The 16385-nt window shown below is 49.6% G+C and overlaps 1 protein-coding gene across 5 annotated transcripts in view; it reads right to left on the bottom strand.

Moving 5' to 3' along the window:
• Positions 1 to 85: 85 nt before the first annotated feature.
• The window catches only part of Tln1 (talin 1), a 33181-nt gene continuing 16881 nt past the window's right edge, over positions 86 to 16385 (bottom strand). For 3 of the 5 annotated variants that reach the window (XM_047524557.1, XM_047524556.1, XM_047524559.1), the window contains 38 exons: positions 16150 to 16278; positions 15871 to 15987; positions 15671 to 15784; positions 15336 to 15470; positions 15048 to 15176; positions 14624 to 14726; positions 14265 to 14473; positions 13539 to 13658; positions 13165 to 13362; positions 12827 to 12966; positions 12530 to 12623; positions 12345 to 12434; positions 12107 to 12229; positions 10712 to 10855; positions 10078 to 10239; positions 9709 to 9849; positions 9432 to 9613; positions 9110 to 9242; positions 8488 to 8589; positions 8235 to 8405; positions 8011 to 8160; positions 7803 to 7904; positions 7609 to 7728; positions 6729 to 6875; positions 6439 to 6605; positions 6092 to 6275; positions 5872 to 5997; positions 5656 to 5772; positions 3233 to 3418; positions 3006 to 3113; positions 2731 to 2733; positions 2438 to 2543; positions 2123 to 2247; positions 1905 to 2030; positions 1308 to 1370; positions 1019 to 1201; positions 744 to 872; positions 86 to 655 (listed from right to left, as the gene is read on the bottom strand). In XM_047524557.1, the coding sequence (XP_047380513.1) occupies positions 530 to 655; positions 744 to 872; positions 1019 to 1201; positions 1308 to 1370; positions 1905 to 2030; positions 2123 to 2247; positions 2438 to 2543; positions 2731 to 2733; positions 3006 to 3113; positions 3233 to 3418; positions 5656 to 5772; positions 5872 to 5997; positions 6092 to 6275; positions 6439 to 6605; positions 6729 to 6875; positions 7609 to 7728; positions 7803 to 7904; positions 8011 to 8160; positions 8235 to 8405; positions 8488 to 8589; positions 9110 to 9242; positions 9432 to 9613; positions 9709 to 9849; positions 10078 to 10239; positions 10712 to 10855; positions 12107 to 12229; positions 12345 to 12434; positions 12530 to 12623; positions 12827 to 12966; positions 13165 to 13362; positions 13539 to 13658; positions 14265 to 14473; positions 14624 to 14726; positions 15048 to 15176; positions 15336 to 15470; positions 15671 to 15784; positions 15871 to 15987; positions 16150 to 16278 (5004 nt within the window). In that variant the 3' untranslated portion in view covers positions 86 to 529. The remainder of the gene's footprint in view (positions 656 to 743; positions 873 to 1018; positions 1202 to 1307; positions 1371 to 1904; positions 2031 to 2122; positions 2248 to 2437; positions 2544 to 2730; positions 2734 to 3005; positions 3114 to 3232; positions 3419 to 5655; positions 5773 to 5871; positions 5998 to 6091; positions 6276 to 6438; positions 6606 to 6728; positions 6876 to 7608; positions 7729 to 7802; positions 7905 to 8010; positions 8161 to 8234; positions 8406 to 8487; positions 8590 to 9109; positions 9243 to 9431; positions 9614 to 9708; positions 9850 to 10077; positions 10240 to 10711; positions 10856 to 12106; positions 12230 to 12344; positions 12435 to 12529; positions 12624 to 12826; positions 12967 to 13164; positions 13363 to 13538; positions 13659 to 14264; positions 14474 to 14623; positions 14727 to 15047; positions 15177 to 15335; positions 15471 to 15670; positions 15785 to 15870; positions 15988 to 16149; positions 16279 to 16385) is intronic. The other 2 variants (XM_047524558.1, XM_047524560.1) reach the window with 1 other exon arrangement.

Here is a 16385-nt window from a genome sequence, read left to right as displayed (position 1 = left end):
GGTGACAGAGAACTCAGTCCCTTGCTCTTCCCTGATGCCCAGGAAGGAATGTTGTATATCCTTAAGAAGACAGGCAGGATTTGTAGGTAGAATCATCTTTATTGGCGCATGACCTGTTTGGGGCTAACAACCCTGCAGCCCCATAGGTGGCTGGGGTTGGGGACAGACAGTATCAAAAAAGGATGAGTCGAGCTGATGAGGCTGTGGGGACTGGCTGGAAGCTGCTGGCAGGGTGGAGCGGGCTGGGCCCTGGCAGGTTCAGACTGAGGTACAGCAGCGTTAATAATACTCTTGGAGCGTTAATACTCTGGGAAGGGGCAGGCACTTAGGGGCCCTAGGGCATGAAGGCACTTGGAGTCGGGGTTGGGGCAGAGGATGTGCAGTGGGACTGGGCAGGGCCAGGCCCGGGATTTGGCAGGCACTTTGGGGAGTGCAGGGGTTCGGAAGGTTGGGCACTGACAGCCCAGGAGGCTTTGGTAGTGGCAGGCACAGTCTCTGGGCTGGGACTGCATAAATAGAAGCGGCATCCCTAGTGCTCATCTCGAAGCTCTGAGGGTAGGAACTTGTACTGCTGCTGCCGGATCTGGGCCAGCTTCTTCCGTGCCTCCTCCAGCTCTCTTTCCTTCCGGAGCATCTCTTCCTGTGCTGCAATGATCTGAGGGACAGAAGGCCAAGACTCAGTGTAGCCAGTATGTTCACTGAGGCAGAGCATGGGTGGGGCAGTGTCCCTCAGAGTGGCTCACCTGGGCAATGCCCCCAACCATCTTCTCCTTCACCACCACCGTCTCATTCTCCTGGTCTTCAAAGGCTGCGGCCTTCTGGGCTGCCTTCACCAGGTTATCTGAAGCTCGCTTCACTGCGTTGCCCGCAGCCTGAGCACGGAGAAAGCAGCTCGAGTTAGATCTCAGGTAGGAGCCCAGCTGACAGTCCCTAATTTCCTCATAGAAATGTATGTCTCAGGGGTGAGAGCTGAATGCAGCATAGCCCAAGGGACAATGGGATGGTCAGGATTCCTCACCTGAAGCCGCTTCATTGCCTCAGAGTCCTGGTCAGCCTTGACCTTGCAGGCCACGAGGAGTTGGGCTGTGGAGGCTGCTACCTGCTTGGCGGAGGAGATGAGCTTCTCCTGGCTGGCGTGGCCTTGGACAGCTGCGTTGGCTGCCTCGCACAGATTGTTGGTGGCTGCTGCCACCATCCGGGCCTAAAACAGGGAGAGTTACATGAAAATAGGCCTCCTGCCTTGGTTCATCCCTCCTCCAGCCTTTTAAGTCTCCAAACTTGAGACCCAGCACATGCTGTACACTCACAGCAGAAATGAGGCCCTGGGACCACTGCCCATCATCCAGTGCGTTGGCTGGAATGGCGCCCACCTGTGGAGGAAGAAGGAGAGCCCATTTAGACCTGTGCTTTCCTTATGTCAAAGCCTCCCAGGTAAGGATGTGGGTGTGAACACAACTGTTGCCCTGCTGCTGCTGCTGCTGCTGTTGTTGTTATTATTATTATGATTATTATTTGTGGTACCAGCAATTTAACCAAGGAGGCTTCTACTAAGCCACACCTCCTAGTTCTTTTTTTTTAAATATATTTTTTAGTTGTCAATGGACCTTCATTTTATTTTATTTTTAAATATTTTTTTGATGTTGATGGACCTTTATTTTATTCATTTATTTACATGCAGTGCTGAGAATCGAACCCAGTGTCTCACACATGCCAGGCAAGGCTCCACCACTGAGCCACAACCCCAGCCCCTCCCAGTCCTTTTCATATTTTATTATCAGACAGGGTCTCCTTAAGTTGTCCAGGTCTTGAAATTACGATCCTCTCACCTCATCTTTCCAAGTAGCCTGGATTATAGATGTGCACCACTGCACCTGGCTTCTGGGTATTAATATTTAAGTATTTACCTTTCCTTGGGCAACCAGTTCTCTCTGGGCAGCTGATGCGGCCTTTACCAGTGCACTGGTGGCTGCTGCAATGGACTTGGCAGCTTCTAATATCTGTTCCTCAAAGTTCAAGGACTCATCTGCCTCCTGTAACAGAGACACAGGTTGTAGGGAGAGATGCAAATTCAAAGGGGACCAAAGATAGGGACCTTCTACTATTGTGAGGGAGAAGCACTGACCTTGGGTTTGGCTCGCGGCTTTAGCTGCTCTAGCTTTTTGGCTGCAGCCTCAATGGCAGCTGCAGCTCCCAAGAGTTCATTTTCAGCAATGACTGTGGGGTCCTCAGGGTCTACCCACTCTGTTCCTGATGGGATGAAGGGGAAAGGAGTAGGCTAAAGCAGAGCAGTGTTTCTGGGTGGTCAGAAACACTGGGAAACTTGGTTAGTACCACAGGCCCTGGCATTTGTGGGGACTATGGGAAGATGTTAGCTCAGAGCTATCTCACCAGGAAGCACCAGGTTTTCCCTTCCCGCCTACCCCTGGTCACTTCTCACCCTTCATGGCCTCAGCAGCCTGTATGAGCTCAGTGACTGAACCAGCCACCCGTTTTGAATGTCCCGTCAATTGCTGCTTCAGTTCTGGGTTTGGCTTCTGCAGGGTCTGAGGGGGTAGGGAACAAAAAGTATAGATCTTAGGTTCCACTCTGACCTATGAAACAGGGCAGCCCATGCCACTGCCCCCATCCCTATAGCACTCCACAGCACAGCCCTCACACCACGCTGCCTATCCAAGTATACTCCGTGCATCATGCTGCACACATGGTGAGGGGCAGGGCTTTGCCACTCACCGGCTGACAAGGAGCAAGGAGAATGATGAAATAAAAAGACAGACGATGAAGATGGGAAGAGACAAGAAAAGAGGAAGAAGAGGAAGTAAGAGGGAGAAACAAAATGAGAACGATGGGGCTCAAGAGAAGGGGAGATTTGGAAACAAGAATGGATTTGGGAAATACATGGTAGGTATGGAGGGAAACTGAGGAAAAAATGAGTGAGCGGGGTTTGAGCCTTTTGGGAAGAAGACTCTATTTGGGGAGGCTGGGATGATAAGCAGTGTCCTCCTTACCAGTAGCACATGGTCCAGCAATTCCAGGTAGCCATTGGCACATTCCCTGCCATAGTGCAGGGCTCGAAGCCGTACATCAGGGGCTACTTCTGGGTGGTAAGCTGCTTCCTGTCCCCAGAGTAAAATGTTAGCTTCAAGATTCCAAAGGGCTCCAGGCCTCCCAAGTCCTTGCAGTTTCAGGGCCCTCATATTCTGCCCCAAGACTACCTCACTACCAGCATTCCTACCTTGCAAGCCCGAAGCATATCTGCAATAGCACGACGGCTCAGATTGGCTGTGGCAATGACATCTTCCTGGCGACAAGAATTGCCAGCAGCAACAGCTTTGGCTGTTGCCATGGTAATACCCTTGGTCATTCGGATAAAATCTTCTGGGGTAGAAGTCTTGGCAGGTGGCTCTGGGGAACAGAAAACCTGTTGGGCAGAACAAGAAGAAAGATTTTACAGTGACTGAGATCATAAGACAATGGCGTATTCTATGCTCATGTGATTTGGCTCAATCATCTGTGTTTGTTCAACAAACATTCCTTGAGTATTTATTGTAGGGTAAGTCCTTGTGGAGGTTTGTACATAGCTAATAGAATTGAAGGCAGCTGATTGATGTTTCTGATTGAAGTAATTGGGGAGAGTTTGTTTGAATGAAAATAGAAGCTTCTGGCTTGGGATGTAGCTCATTGGAAAAGCACATGCTTAACATGTATAAGGCCCTGGGTGCAACTCCTAGCACTGAAAAAAAAAAAAAAAAAAAAGAAAGAAAGAAAGAATAAAAAAAAAAAAAGCCAGAGCAAAGCAAGTGGAAAAGCCTACAGCTGCCAAGAGCCTGGCATGCTCCTAGAACTGAGAGTCCAGTGGGATAGGGGCACAGAAAGCAAAAAGAGTGGGATGGCATTATAGAAGTTGGCAGAGGCCACCAGTAGTGGGCTTTAAGCAGTGAAGTAACATAATCTTATTTATTTTGTTTGTGCTCAGGATTGAACCCAGGATCTCAAGCATGCTAAGGAAGCACTCTACCACTAATCCTAATTTAAAAAGCTCTACCACCAGCCCTAATTAAAAAATTTAAAAGATAATTTGGGTTGCTACAGAAAGAATAGATAGGAGGGGACAAATGTTGAAATGTGGAGATCAGACAGACTACTGCATGAATTCAGCTAAGGAATGTTGACGTTTAGACAAGGTGGCAGTGGTGGGAGAGATGGGGAAAAGACAAAGTGAGATCTATCTGGAGGGAGCACTAACAAGGCTTGCTGATGATCTTACATAAGGGGAGAGAGAGAGAGAGAGAGAGAGAGAGAGAGAGAGAGAGAGAGAGAGAGAGAGAGAGGTTAGAGATGTTAAAGCTGGGTTTCTAGCTTTAGAAAATGAGTTATTCAAAGTTTCCATTTTACTGGGATGGAGAAGACTAGGAAAGGACTGGGTTTGGAAGGCAGAAAGTTAAGAGTTTCAATTTGGATATCTCCAAATAGCAGTGAAAACAGAGCATCAGAAAGATGAGGAGAGAGGAAAGTGGTAGAGGCGGAAAGCGGGGAGGCCAGGTAGAAAACTGGTATAAAGGCAAAGTGAAGGAGAGCAAATGAAAGTCTGAACAAGAGAGCAGATAATGGAGCTAGAGAGAAGAAATGAAAGGAAAAGGGAATGAAAGCCATGCTGGCACACTCCTGTAATCCCAGTAACTCAGGAGGCTGAGACAGGAGGATCACGAGTTCAAAGCCAGCTTCAGCAACAGCGAGGTGCTAAGCAACCTGGTGAGACCCTACCTGTAAATAAAATACAAAATAGGGCTGGGGATGTGGCTTAGTGATTGAGTGACCCTGAGTTCAATCCATGGTATACCCCTGAATTAAAAGGGCTAGGGATTTATTTAGCCCAGTGATAAAGCACCCCTGAATTCCATCCTCAGTACTGCAAGGGGGTAGGAGAGGAGGAAGAAAGCTAGAAAGAAAAAGGGACTGGAGAAGGGAAGTGGAAAGGATTTTGCAATGGCCTAGATGTGGTGAAAAAGTTAGAGATCAAGGATGTCTGAGAATTCTTCATGGCTTTGGGTTACGATCACTGTTTATAGAAGTGGCCTTGAGGCAGAAATGGATGGAGGCACTGCCTCTAGGTGGTGATGTCAAACAGGCAGTTGAGATAAACAAAGAACCAGAAGATAGCTTCTTAGAGAATGAGAATGAAATTGATTAAGCTCACCCAAGAATGGTACAGAGAAAGAAGTCTATCTGTACAATTCTGGAGAGGCCTCTGCATTAAATAGGTTGAAGGTGATCCAATGATGGCTACTGAAAAGATGTTTAAGGAGCAAGAGAAAAGCCAGTATCAAAAAAGTCAAAAGGAAAGAGAATTTCAAAGAGAGGTTCATTAACAGAGTTTAAATGCTATGGAAATGTCTGAAGAGGACGAAGGCTAAAAAGAGGTCACTGAATGTGGCAACTAAGAGGCCATGGGAGACTAGAGAAAATGGGAAGATGATGGTGAAAGCAGATAGCTGTCAAATGCTAAGGAGTCAATAGGGGAGGAAGGGAGAGACACACAGGAAGTTTGGTGGTAAGAGAAGAATCTAACTATTTGTGACTGTGTGTAAGGAACATGTTTACACTCTATCATGTTCCCTCTCTCTGACCTTAGTTTGTGACACCCAGGCTTGTGCTCACCGCCAGTTCCTGCCGTATGTGTTCTGTGGTGGCCTCCAGGGCCCGGGTGCCTTTGGTGGCTTCGTCTTCCACAGCTTTCACTGTCTTGAGTAATGATGTCACATTGGTCACCATCACCTAAGAGCATCAGAAAAGAGGGGGAAGGGATCACTTTAAGTAACAGGAGGAAGTGCACTAATCACCCCCTTCCTGATACTGCTCCTCATTTCCTCCAACCTTGGCAGAATTCTTAAGCTGCCACACTGCAGGGTCATCCCCAACTTTGCCAGCTGCAGCCTTTGTTGCACTGATGAGGTCTCCCAGGGCCTTGGCTACGTCCTTCACTGCATTGATCAGAACCACCTGTGTAGAAGAGAAGCGGCTCAGGTCTATGGGAGAAGGAAGGGGAATAGGAAGTACTTCTAGCCAGAATTAGGGATATCAGGTGTATCAATACCTGGGTCTCAGGGTCCTCGGCTCCCAGGCTGGCTGCACCAAGCTTGACCACATCAGCGAGGCGGGTGATGGTGGCAACAGAGGACTGGGCAGCCTGTGCCAACTTCTCCTGGCTCCCTGCTGCATTCTGCACCAGGACCTTGGTGTCCTCCACCAGCACCTTTGCAGTCTTCAGAATGCCCTCCCTGAGGAAGGGTCCACCCCAGTCAGCTCTGCTCAGATCTTTGCCCACTTTAGCTGAGCCACAGTTCCCAGTCTAGATTTTCCCCAAACAAGCTAAGGATATCCTGCCTCTTTTGGCCCTATGTCCCAATCTGTGTGCTTCCTTCAGGCCAGTTCCCTCCTCACCGGTGGTCAGCAAAAGTTTCGGCACCCTCGCGGTTGAGCGTGCCAGCAGTAGCAAACATGATGGTGGTGTCCAGGTCAGCGATGATACCGGACACAGCACTGGCTGCTGTGATGCAGGCCTGGGTGCCACGATTCCCAGCCTGGAGTGCAGCAAGGACGTGGGAGACCTGGGGTAGGGAAAGTCACATGGGCCATGGGCCATAGAAGAAACAAAAGGAAAGGGCTGCGAAGGTCAGAGGAGTGTGGAAAAGACCCCAGGTTGCAGAGCCAGTCCTACAGCCCATGGTCACCTTTTCAGACACTCTCCGGGCGCACTCTATGAGTTCTTTCTTGGTGTAGGCATCACTGGGGCTGCACTGCAGGGCACCTGCCTTGGTGACCAGAGCAGCACAGCCATGGCCCAGCTCCTGTACTCGGTGCTTGATGTGGGCACCTATCTGTGAGCAGAGTGAAAGGTGGATTTTACAGGGGGCACTCAGAGCACCTCCACAGTGCTTAGAAGAGTAACAGGATGTAGAGAAAACATGTATCACTGACAAATGGAGTTGAGGAGAAAAGATGCCAGCACACTCTTCTGGTTTCATGTCCTTTAAGCAGGAGGTCACCTCATACAACAATAACATGTAGGCACCAACTGGTGCGGATTGTGTTAAGCATAGTGGGGAGGAGGAGAAGAGCACTTTGTACTTGAGTGGTTGGACCAGCAGATCGTGGCTTACAATTTGGCGTGTATGGGACTGTGGTGGGTTTTGGGTTGGGATTAGGTGTGTCCTGCTAAGATCCAATTACTTGCTTTCTTGGAAAGCCAGGAGCTTAGGGAAGGATGAGCTTCATGAATTTACAACAAGGAAGAACTAAGAAGGGAATAGTGGCAGTATGACTTATAGCAGAGATGCAGAGTTGGCAGAGGCAAGAGAGGTAGGACTGAGAAGTCCTTAGAACTTGAGCTATCTCCCTTATCCTTGTGACTGAAGGCTTTGATCCTCTGTCCCTACAAAGAGTACTGATCACTCTTTAGTAGAGTGGCCCTGAGGGCATGTTCCCTTTTCTGTCAGATTAGATGGAGTTAGGGTGGGACAGCCTAGAGGCTGACATGATGGGAACAAAGGGCATGCCCCTAGGATTTCCTGTGAAGGGGTCAAGGAAGGTCAGAGTTGCCTCTATGTTTACCTCTTCATTTTCAGCAGCCACAGCTGCAGGCTTGGCCTGCAAGGCCAGTCGGCCGTAGTCACTCGTTAGCTGGTTGGCAAGAGGGCCTAGCTCCTCAGGGCTGGTGTTTGACTTCGTTACCTAGTGATAACAGAAGAAGTGATGTTCTATTCCAACTCAGTTCTCCAAGGGCACTTATAATCTCCCAAACTCACCATCTCCTGAACAGTGACTGCAATGGCCTTGGCTGTCCGCACCATAGTTGTCTGGTAATCCACGAAGGAACCTTCTGGTTCACCCATTGGTCCTTCATCTAGCTGAATGGTGGGCGTGGGACAAGGGGGAAGACCATCAGGGTCTCTTTCACTACTCAAGGCCCCAGGTCAGGATAGCCTCCATACCCACAGGGACCAGGAGTCTAACCTGGTTGATGGCCTGGGTGATGGAGTCCACCATGCCGCCAACAACCCCTGCAGCACTGGCTGCCTCATTCAGGGTGGTTGTTAGGTCCTCTACAGCCTCTGTCATCATCTGCACAGCTTCCTCCAGGGCTTCCTGGGTGTGAGCTGCTTGCTGTGGGGTACAGTAAGTTAGTGGAATGGAGCCCTGCCATTCCTGCTCCTCTGACTCTCCTTTCCCCTCACTACCTTAGGGTTACCACCAGCCTCCTTGGCAGTGTACAGCAACTGCAGGGCAGACTCTGCCAATGTTTTAGTCTGGTCCAGAAGTGCCATCTGCTGCGGGTGGCTCAGGGTCTTGGAGGCAGCACCCACTGCAGCCAGGGTGAGCGGCTCAAAGTATTGGGCCATCTGCGACACCTGAGGTGAGGGGTTGGGATAGAGTCAGGTACTCTTTCTCTCACCCTCCCCACCAAGACTCCTCACAGATCTTCCTAAGTACCTTGTGTCCCAGTTGGGAGGCTTCAGCCCTGGCTGCACTGGCCAGTGGCTCGATGAGATGGGAGATCTCCTGTACTGCAGTGAGCATCTGGGTATGCAAGGCCTGGGAAACAAGTGGTATCAGCTCCGACTGTTACCTCTTATAGGACCCTCTGGTGCACAGAACCTGACTCTTCTTTTTTTTTTTTGAACCAGGGATTGAACACAGAGATGCTTAACCACTGAGCCACATCCCTAGCCCTTTCTAAAAATTTTTATTTTGAGACAGGATCTCACTAAGTTGCTTAGAGCCTGGATAAGTTGCTGAGGCTGGCCTTGAACTTGTGATCCTCCTGCCCATCCTCCTGAATTGCTGGGATTACAGGTGTGCACCACCATGCCTGGCTTCCAACATTTTTTTGTGGTGCTGGAGACTGAACCCAGGGTCTTGGGCACAATAAGCATGTACTCATGTACTCTACCACTGAGATACACCCCTGGCCCCACTCCTCCTCCTTCCATACAGAACTTCCTAATCCTGCTAGGCATGTTTTAGCTCTTTGATGTCTCTGTGAAGCCCATTCTGATTCCCCATCTTCCTTGAGTCTGATATCTCCCTTTTCAGTTGCAAACTTTCCCCTCACCTCTTGAGAGATTCCTTCACGGGGAGCAAGTTGCTGGCTGACTGCAGCAAGGGAAGCCTGGTCTAGGTCCCGTAGACAGCTGTTCAGAGCTGCAATGGCCGTTTCACATTCCAGCTGCCCTGGGGCCTTGTCCCTGTAGATGCATCACAGGTTCCATACCAAGAACATCCCTTTAAACAGGTCTAGCCCATCTCCTCCATGAATCCCCCAAATTTGGAAAAACAGGCGTCACTCAACACTATTCCATCTAACTGCACCAAGTGCCCACCCCTTCCATTCTGCCATGTTTGTCCCCCAGCCAAACCAGTTCACCTTTCAGTACCTCATGCTTGTAATAAGCTTCTTGATGGAGTCTGAGACAGTTCGGGAGTGGCCAGCCAGCACTGACCAGCGTGGGGGGTCCCGGGGATTGACTGCGAGGGCCCGGGCTGTCTGGATTAGTCCTCCAGCACTCTCCAACATGGTCTTGGCAGAGATCACAATGGGCTCCATGGCAGCCCGGCCCTAGGGAGAGGGGAGCAGGGATGTTACACTCACAGTACCCCAGAAGATGAGGTGACATTGTTAGGTCAGTCAGTTCTCTCTTCACATTGCCTCACCTCAGGGCTGATCTGGGCAGGGATGCTGGAGAACTCAGGGTTTGATGCAAAGGCACTCAGATTGTCCACAGCCTCCAGCAGAGGGGCTGTTGCTGCCCTGCACTGGGCACGGTTCTCTTCTGTGAAGGCCCCATCTAGTGCCTGGAAGTGACAGGGAGGTCCTGAGGATTCAGCTCATAGACACAGGTGAAGCCCATGCTTCCCTCCAGGACTTAAAGGATTAGGAGAGGCTGGCAATGGCCAGTCTAGGTAGGAAAGGGCTTGTTCTTAGTCAGGGGATCTGGCAGAAGGCCTCAGAGAATGAGTAGGGAACTGATGGGGAGAGGACAGGGCAGGTCAGGGAGATGATGCAATTCAATCATTGGAAACCTTGATGGTCTTGACAAGATTGGCTGTGCTATTGGCCACCTCCTTGGCTGATTGTACAAACTGGCGTTTGGCAGTAGGATTGGCTGTACGGGCAGAAGCTAGGCGGCAGCTGTTACATAGAGCTGAGGTGTGTTTGGCCACAATGGTGGCTGCAGAGAGCACCTGAGGAGACAAAGACATGGAAAATTCATGACAAGGGCAGGAGGGAAGTACACATACCCAAGGAGGAGCCATTTTAGGGTTGCAGGATGGAAAACAACACTCTTGGATGTCTAAATAGGAAAAAGAGAGTGACTAGAAAAGTCAAGATTTGGAAACAGAGATGCCTAAAAATGAACTGAGTGAGCGGGGAGAAGGAGATAAAAGACAGAAACACTAATGGAGAAAAATCAAAATACGGCAAGTGGGAGAATAATATCAACCATCAATAAGGAAGTTGTGAATTTAGCACTAACTAGAAGAATGATGAAAAATGTGGCAGGAGAAGATAGTTACCCAAGGAGAAGTTGTGTGTGGAAGGTTAGAGATGGGCCCTCCCCACTGCTCCCCACATGTGCTTCATCTCCCTTTTTCCCCTTGAAGTCCAGTCTTTTCTTTCCCAGATTTGCCCATGGTACCTGTTCCTTTATGTTACCTGGGCCTGGGTACAGCCAGGCTCCCCCAAACTCTGACAGGCCATCTGAATTGCTTGGTTTGCCCGGGCAAACTGTGTGGGTTCCACCAGTCCTTGTTGTCCAGCTTGGCTATTAGGGTCAGAGACACCAACCAGGTATGCTGCCTAAGAAGAGAAAAGGGGGTGAGGGTAAGGATAAATAAAGATTGCAGATCAGAAATGAATAGTGATAGTAGGGCAGAAGGAAGAGGAGTAAGTTTAGAGCTAACAGGTTTTATTTTTCTGAGTTCTATATAAGCAAGGTATAATAATGAATTGTAGTTATACTGTAAAAACGAAAAAAACTCCTGAGTTTTGTTAGATATTTTCAAAAATTTCAGAAAATAAAAAAGTTAAAAAAAAGAAGCCAACAACAAAAAACACATAAAAATGATTTTAATGAATGTCTACTTAGGTGTGTGTGTGTGTTGGGTCCTAGGGTAAAAAGTATAGCTTATGGTGAGTAATGGTGAAAAAGTTTCTCTTTCTCTCTCATACACACACAGAGGTAAAGTCTCTTTAAAAGATACATAACTATGAAGGTTATTAAGTTAATTAACACTGATGGTATCTCCAAGCTTCAGAGATTTGAAAAACAGGAAGGGAGGGGTATATACTAGTTGTAAAAAATTTTTATGATAATCTCATGTTTGATTCATACCTCCATCAACACATGGTAGTTTTGCTTATTCCTTCTTATGCTTTTTCAGAAATAAGTGAAGAAACAAAAATAAAAAGATTTTCAAGAGCTAAGATACATAGAGCTGGGTACCCAATATAATAGGGCAATGGGAGGTGGGGGAATTTGGGGGAGTATCTGGTGGGCTTTCAGGGAGAAACAAGTCTGAGAAGAACCCTAAAGCTAGTTTGTTTTAAGGGCCAATACACTAAAGCAAAACATTCTCCAAACTAATAGGTAGTTTTTATACTTGATAATGTAGAAAAAGAGTTAAGTGGTAACTCAAGTCACTGGAAATTTTGTTTCTGATACTATATTCATAAAAAGAAGGCTCCTCCTGGGCAGGGAGTGTGGCTCAGTGATAGAGCACTTGCCTAGCATTCCTGAGACCCTGGCTGTCATCCCTAGCTACACACACACACACACACACACACTCACTCACTCACTAATAATAAATAAAACAAAACAAAGGGACCTCACAGATGGGCAATGTAATCATAACTAAAGCTCCAGGGTTCAAGGGTTACAATAATCAGAACTGGTGATATTCAACAACTGCTGTCAAGTATCACCCCTTCAGGAAGGGGAAACCCAGATTTCAAAAGTTGGCTTTATAGACACAAACTTCTTGATTTATGTACATGTGAGGGGAGGTGGGGCAGGGAAGGTAGGAGTTGTTCCCAGAACAAGGAAATAACCTGTGCAGCTGCTTCAGTGAAGCCACAGAGGGCCTTGGAAGCTGTGGCAATGGCCTCCCCAAACTCTGGCAGGTTACCATTCTTGGCATTTTGGGAGATGCCAGTCATGGCCTCACCCAGCACCTGAGAAACAGAGAGTATCAGGAGGGTCAGATGGTGCTTTCTGTGCACTAGGGCAGCATCTGGTTGGTACCATCCTCCTTAACCTCTTTCCTCCTGGGCTCCTAGCTGCATTTACCTTTGAGTTCTCCATGACACTGTCCAGGCAGCCAAAGTAGGACATATCATTGATGGGTTGGACTGGATTCTCCAGAAGTTCTCGGACCGTCTGTGTAGGTGGAGGGAGATGTGAGATCCAAGACATCTCCCTCAGCCCCAAACACAGAACACCCTCCTCAGCCTCAATCTGAGTCAAGTGCCCACCTCCAATTCCCGCAGGGCATTATCACACTCTTTTTGTCCGGGTGCCTGCTGGGTGCACATGGTGATGAGCTGGTTGATGCTATCAGTCACTGCCCTTGGGGGACAGAAAGTTGAGTAAATAGGTGAATGGGTGACTAGGCGATCATTCCTGGGTCCCATGGACACGAGAAGTCTCTGACTATTTCTCCCTTTTTCCTTACTGCTCCTAAGCTGGGGACCTCACATGAAACACATGAAATGCCCTCTCCCCAGTTTCTCTCACATGCCCCAAGGTTGGGCTTCCAAACTCCAACTTACCTGGCAGCTGTAGCCAGCTGACTCTTGAGGTTGGGGGCAGCAGGGTCTGTGGACAGGGCCTTGGCAGCCAGAAGAAGTTTACTTGAAGACATGGAGATGCCTTTCAAGTTGGATACGACCTGGGCTCGGTCCTCCTGGCTCTGTTAAAGGTGAGAAGGTCATGTGTTCTTCTGTCCTACCTTATTTGTCTCTAAAAAAAATCTTTTACAGACACTTGGGCACTTCTAGAGAGTTGGGTGGGGAGGGAGCCAGGAGCATATCTGGATTCTGTGGTCACCCGAGTGCCTCCTATCTGGCCCCCAAAAGAGACCATGTAACCAGACCCTCTGCTTTCATACCGGGGCCTGTCCTGCCATTTCCACGCCAGCTTCCAGGAAGGTACTGAAGTCCTGTCCAAATCGACCTGAAGCTCGAGCCAGGTCCTGAGGGGTCCCCCGGGAGGCCTGCACCAGTTCTGTGGCTGCCTGATTCAGCCCAGCAGCAGCTTCATTCAACCGGCTCTGAGCTTCTTGAAATGTTCCAGTGCTGGGAGGAAGCTGCAGGGTTAGAGAAGAATGGAATGATGTGTGGGAAAGAAGGGCTGGGAAGGTAGGCACAAAACCTGGGGGGAAAAGGAAGAGAGATATGGGCAGTCAGAATAAAAAATGTCTTGCAGTAACACAGGAAGACTTGGAGTACTGTGACTCCTCTGTTCCCCTACATATCCTCCTACCGAGTCACTCAGGAGTCGCTTGCTGGCATCTCCAACTGCTCTCAGGGCATTATCCACATCTCGCTGGCCGGGCAGGCAGCTGACACAGCGGTTTAGTGCCTGCGTCACTGCTTTAGCTACCTGAAGTGGAAAGGAGATAAGGTTGCCAAAGTGGGAACAGTTTAGGAGCTTTCTTCCTCCCCACTCCTGGGACACAGGAGTTAACAAGTGCTCCTGACTCCCAAAGTGGAAAAGGAAAGGGGTACTCTAGCTGAACAGGCTGGCATCAGGATATCAAGTGACAAGTGATAGTGATCAGGGCTGAGGGTATAGCTCAGTTGGTAGAGTGCGTGCCTTGCAAGCACAAGGCCCTGGGTTCAGATCCCCAGGACCACGCAAGAAAAAAAAAAAAAAAAGTGATAGTGATCAAACTTTCCTAAACTCAATATTTAGCTAGGCTCATGCCTTAGTCCACCAAGACACTTCTTCCAAGATTAGGAGAAAGAAGGATAGAATTCAGAAAGAAGCTTTCATGGGCAGATCCAAGATGGCCCTCTGTTAGTGTGCATAAGGTTCTGATGGGTTGGCCTTATTAAGGGGCCCAGGGTGGGCTGGGGATAGCTCAGTTGGTAGAGTGCTTGCCTGGCAAGTACAAGGCCCTGGGTTCAATCCCCAGCACCGTGGGGAAAAAAAAGGGGGGGGGGGCCCAGGGGGAGAGGGAGGGAGTGGCCCTTCCTAATACCTGACCTGGGCAAGCCGCTGCTGGCTTTCAGGATCCCCTGGGTGGCCAGCTGCCTTTTTTGCTTCCTCAATGAGGCTGCTAGCCTTGTCCAGTACATCACTGGCTGTGTCAAGCACAATGGCTTGCACTGCAGGATCTGATGTCAGAGCAGCTACACCCCTAGCAGCCTGGGCCAGTGACCGCAGCCCACCTGCCACATCCCGAGCAGCAATACCTGGGGAAACAGGAGAGGAGGGAAGTGAAAAGGTGCCTTCAATGGCAGGCTCTAATCCCAGTGGTTTCCTCTGTTGGCCCCATCCCTCATTAGCTCCCATTTCCCCACCTCCCTATCATATGCCCCATTCGCAGCCTTCTGCCTGCATACCTGCATAATTCTCATTGCCCTGGGCGACCTCCCCCAGCAGCTGGGCGATGGCAGAACTCACTGCTTTGGTGCTGTTGCCAAGGTCCTGGGCACATTTCTCCATCTACAGATGCGGGGGAGAAACAGACTCAGGGAAAGGAGGAATGAGGGGAACACACTTGCAAAGGTACCTGGGGACAGCTGGCAGTTTAAATGACAGTTTTGGGCAGCTCTGCAGCACAGTTAGCAAGGAAGACTTCAGGATATGAGTAAGAAGATGTTAAGAATACTCACTGTCAGGGCTGGGGGTGTAGCTCAGTGGTACAGTGCTTGCTTAGCATGCCTATGAGGGCCTGGGTTCCATCCCCAGCACCACAAAAACAAAACAAAACAAAACAAAACAAAACAAAACAAACAAACAAAAAAAACAAGAAAGAATACCCACCGTCTCCCCAGGTAAGGGTTTAAGCTTGCCGTCTCGAGCTGCTGCCTTCACTTCCTGCAGATCTCTCTCTAGATTCTGTACCACACTTAGTGCAGAATCCATTTCCAAAGGCCCACATGCTTCCTGAGCCTGAAATGATAAGAAGTGGTTTGGGGTGTAGAAAGTATGGGTTTGTCTCACCAACACCTCAGATTACACACTGTCCCTATTAAAGTTGTTTCTATATAGATTCCCCATTATCCCAAGACTTTGCCCTCATTTCCCAAAAGCCAGAGGTGGCTCCCATACCTTCTGGGCAGCTGTTCGGAGTTCAGCCAGTGCAGTGCCTAGGTTCTTAGCACACTGACTCAGCTGCATGGCTGAAGCCTGGTCCTGAATCGTGGGCACTGAGGCCTTTGCAGCTGCCACCATCTTCCCACCTGGCTGTTAGGGAACAGATAGGCAGATGGGCTGTGTCATTCTCCCTCTGGGCTTGGTTATAGGGACTAATGATGGTTAGGACATGGTGAGCACTGGGGCTCAGTACTGGGAAAGAGGCAACTAGCAAGCATCTGAATTATGGGAGACGTGGTCCTGGAAAGGTGGGGATGAGCTGGTCTAAGAGGAAGGAGAGGGTGCCTTGCCTGCAGGAAGCTCTGGCTGGCAGCAATGAGGGCTAGCTGGGCGCTGGGGCTGTCAGGTTGAGCTTGGCTTCCTCGGACGCCCTGAACCAGCAGTGGAATCTGCTCTGCCACAGCCTGTAGGTAAATGTCATGAGTGCCACCTCCCCACAGCCTGGAAAAAGTCCCCTTTTTTCCATCTCATGTGTCTCCTGGATGCTTACCTTACAGCTCTGCACCAACAGGGGTTGAGGACCTGCAGAGGCCTTGGGGGTGGAGGCTGCATGTTGGGCTGCAGCAATGGTCTGTGTGGCTGAGGCTGCAGCCTGCTTGGCTGCGTGCTGTGAGGATAGAGCAGTCAGGACACACCCAGGCATTTCCAAGCCCTGACCACCTGGCTCCTGCTGTGCCCCACAAGGAAACACTGACTCTCTTGCATATTCCTCCTGTTCGGGCCTCCCAAAGCACCCACACTCTTGTTCTTGTTGACTTCCCAGCCTCACCTCTAGGCGCTGCACCAGCTTTTTTTTGATGGCATTCTGTGCAGCTGCATTGGTGGCCATGCGGAGCCCCTCAGCTGCCTCCCGCAGCCGCTGTTGCTGCTCCTCACTGTCAGGGTGGGCGGCTGCCCCCTGAGAAAAGTGGACAGTCATCACCCAGCATCCCTATGGACCCTCAATATCCTCTGCTATGACCCCTCTAGACTTGATCTGAAATTCATCTGTTTTCCTGAGGTCAA

Source organism: Sciurus carolinensis, chromosome 14, assembly GCF_902686445.1.
Source record: "Sciurus carolinensis chromosome 14, mSciCar1.2, whole genome shotgun sequence".
Classification (NCBI taxonomy): domain Eukaryota; kingdom Metazoa; phylum Chordata; class Mammalia; order Rodentia; family Sciuridae; genus Sciurus; species Sciurus carolinensis.
Note: the sequence above shows the minus strand (reverse complement) of the source record. Positions and strands in the feature narration are given on the sequence as shown.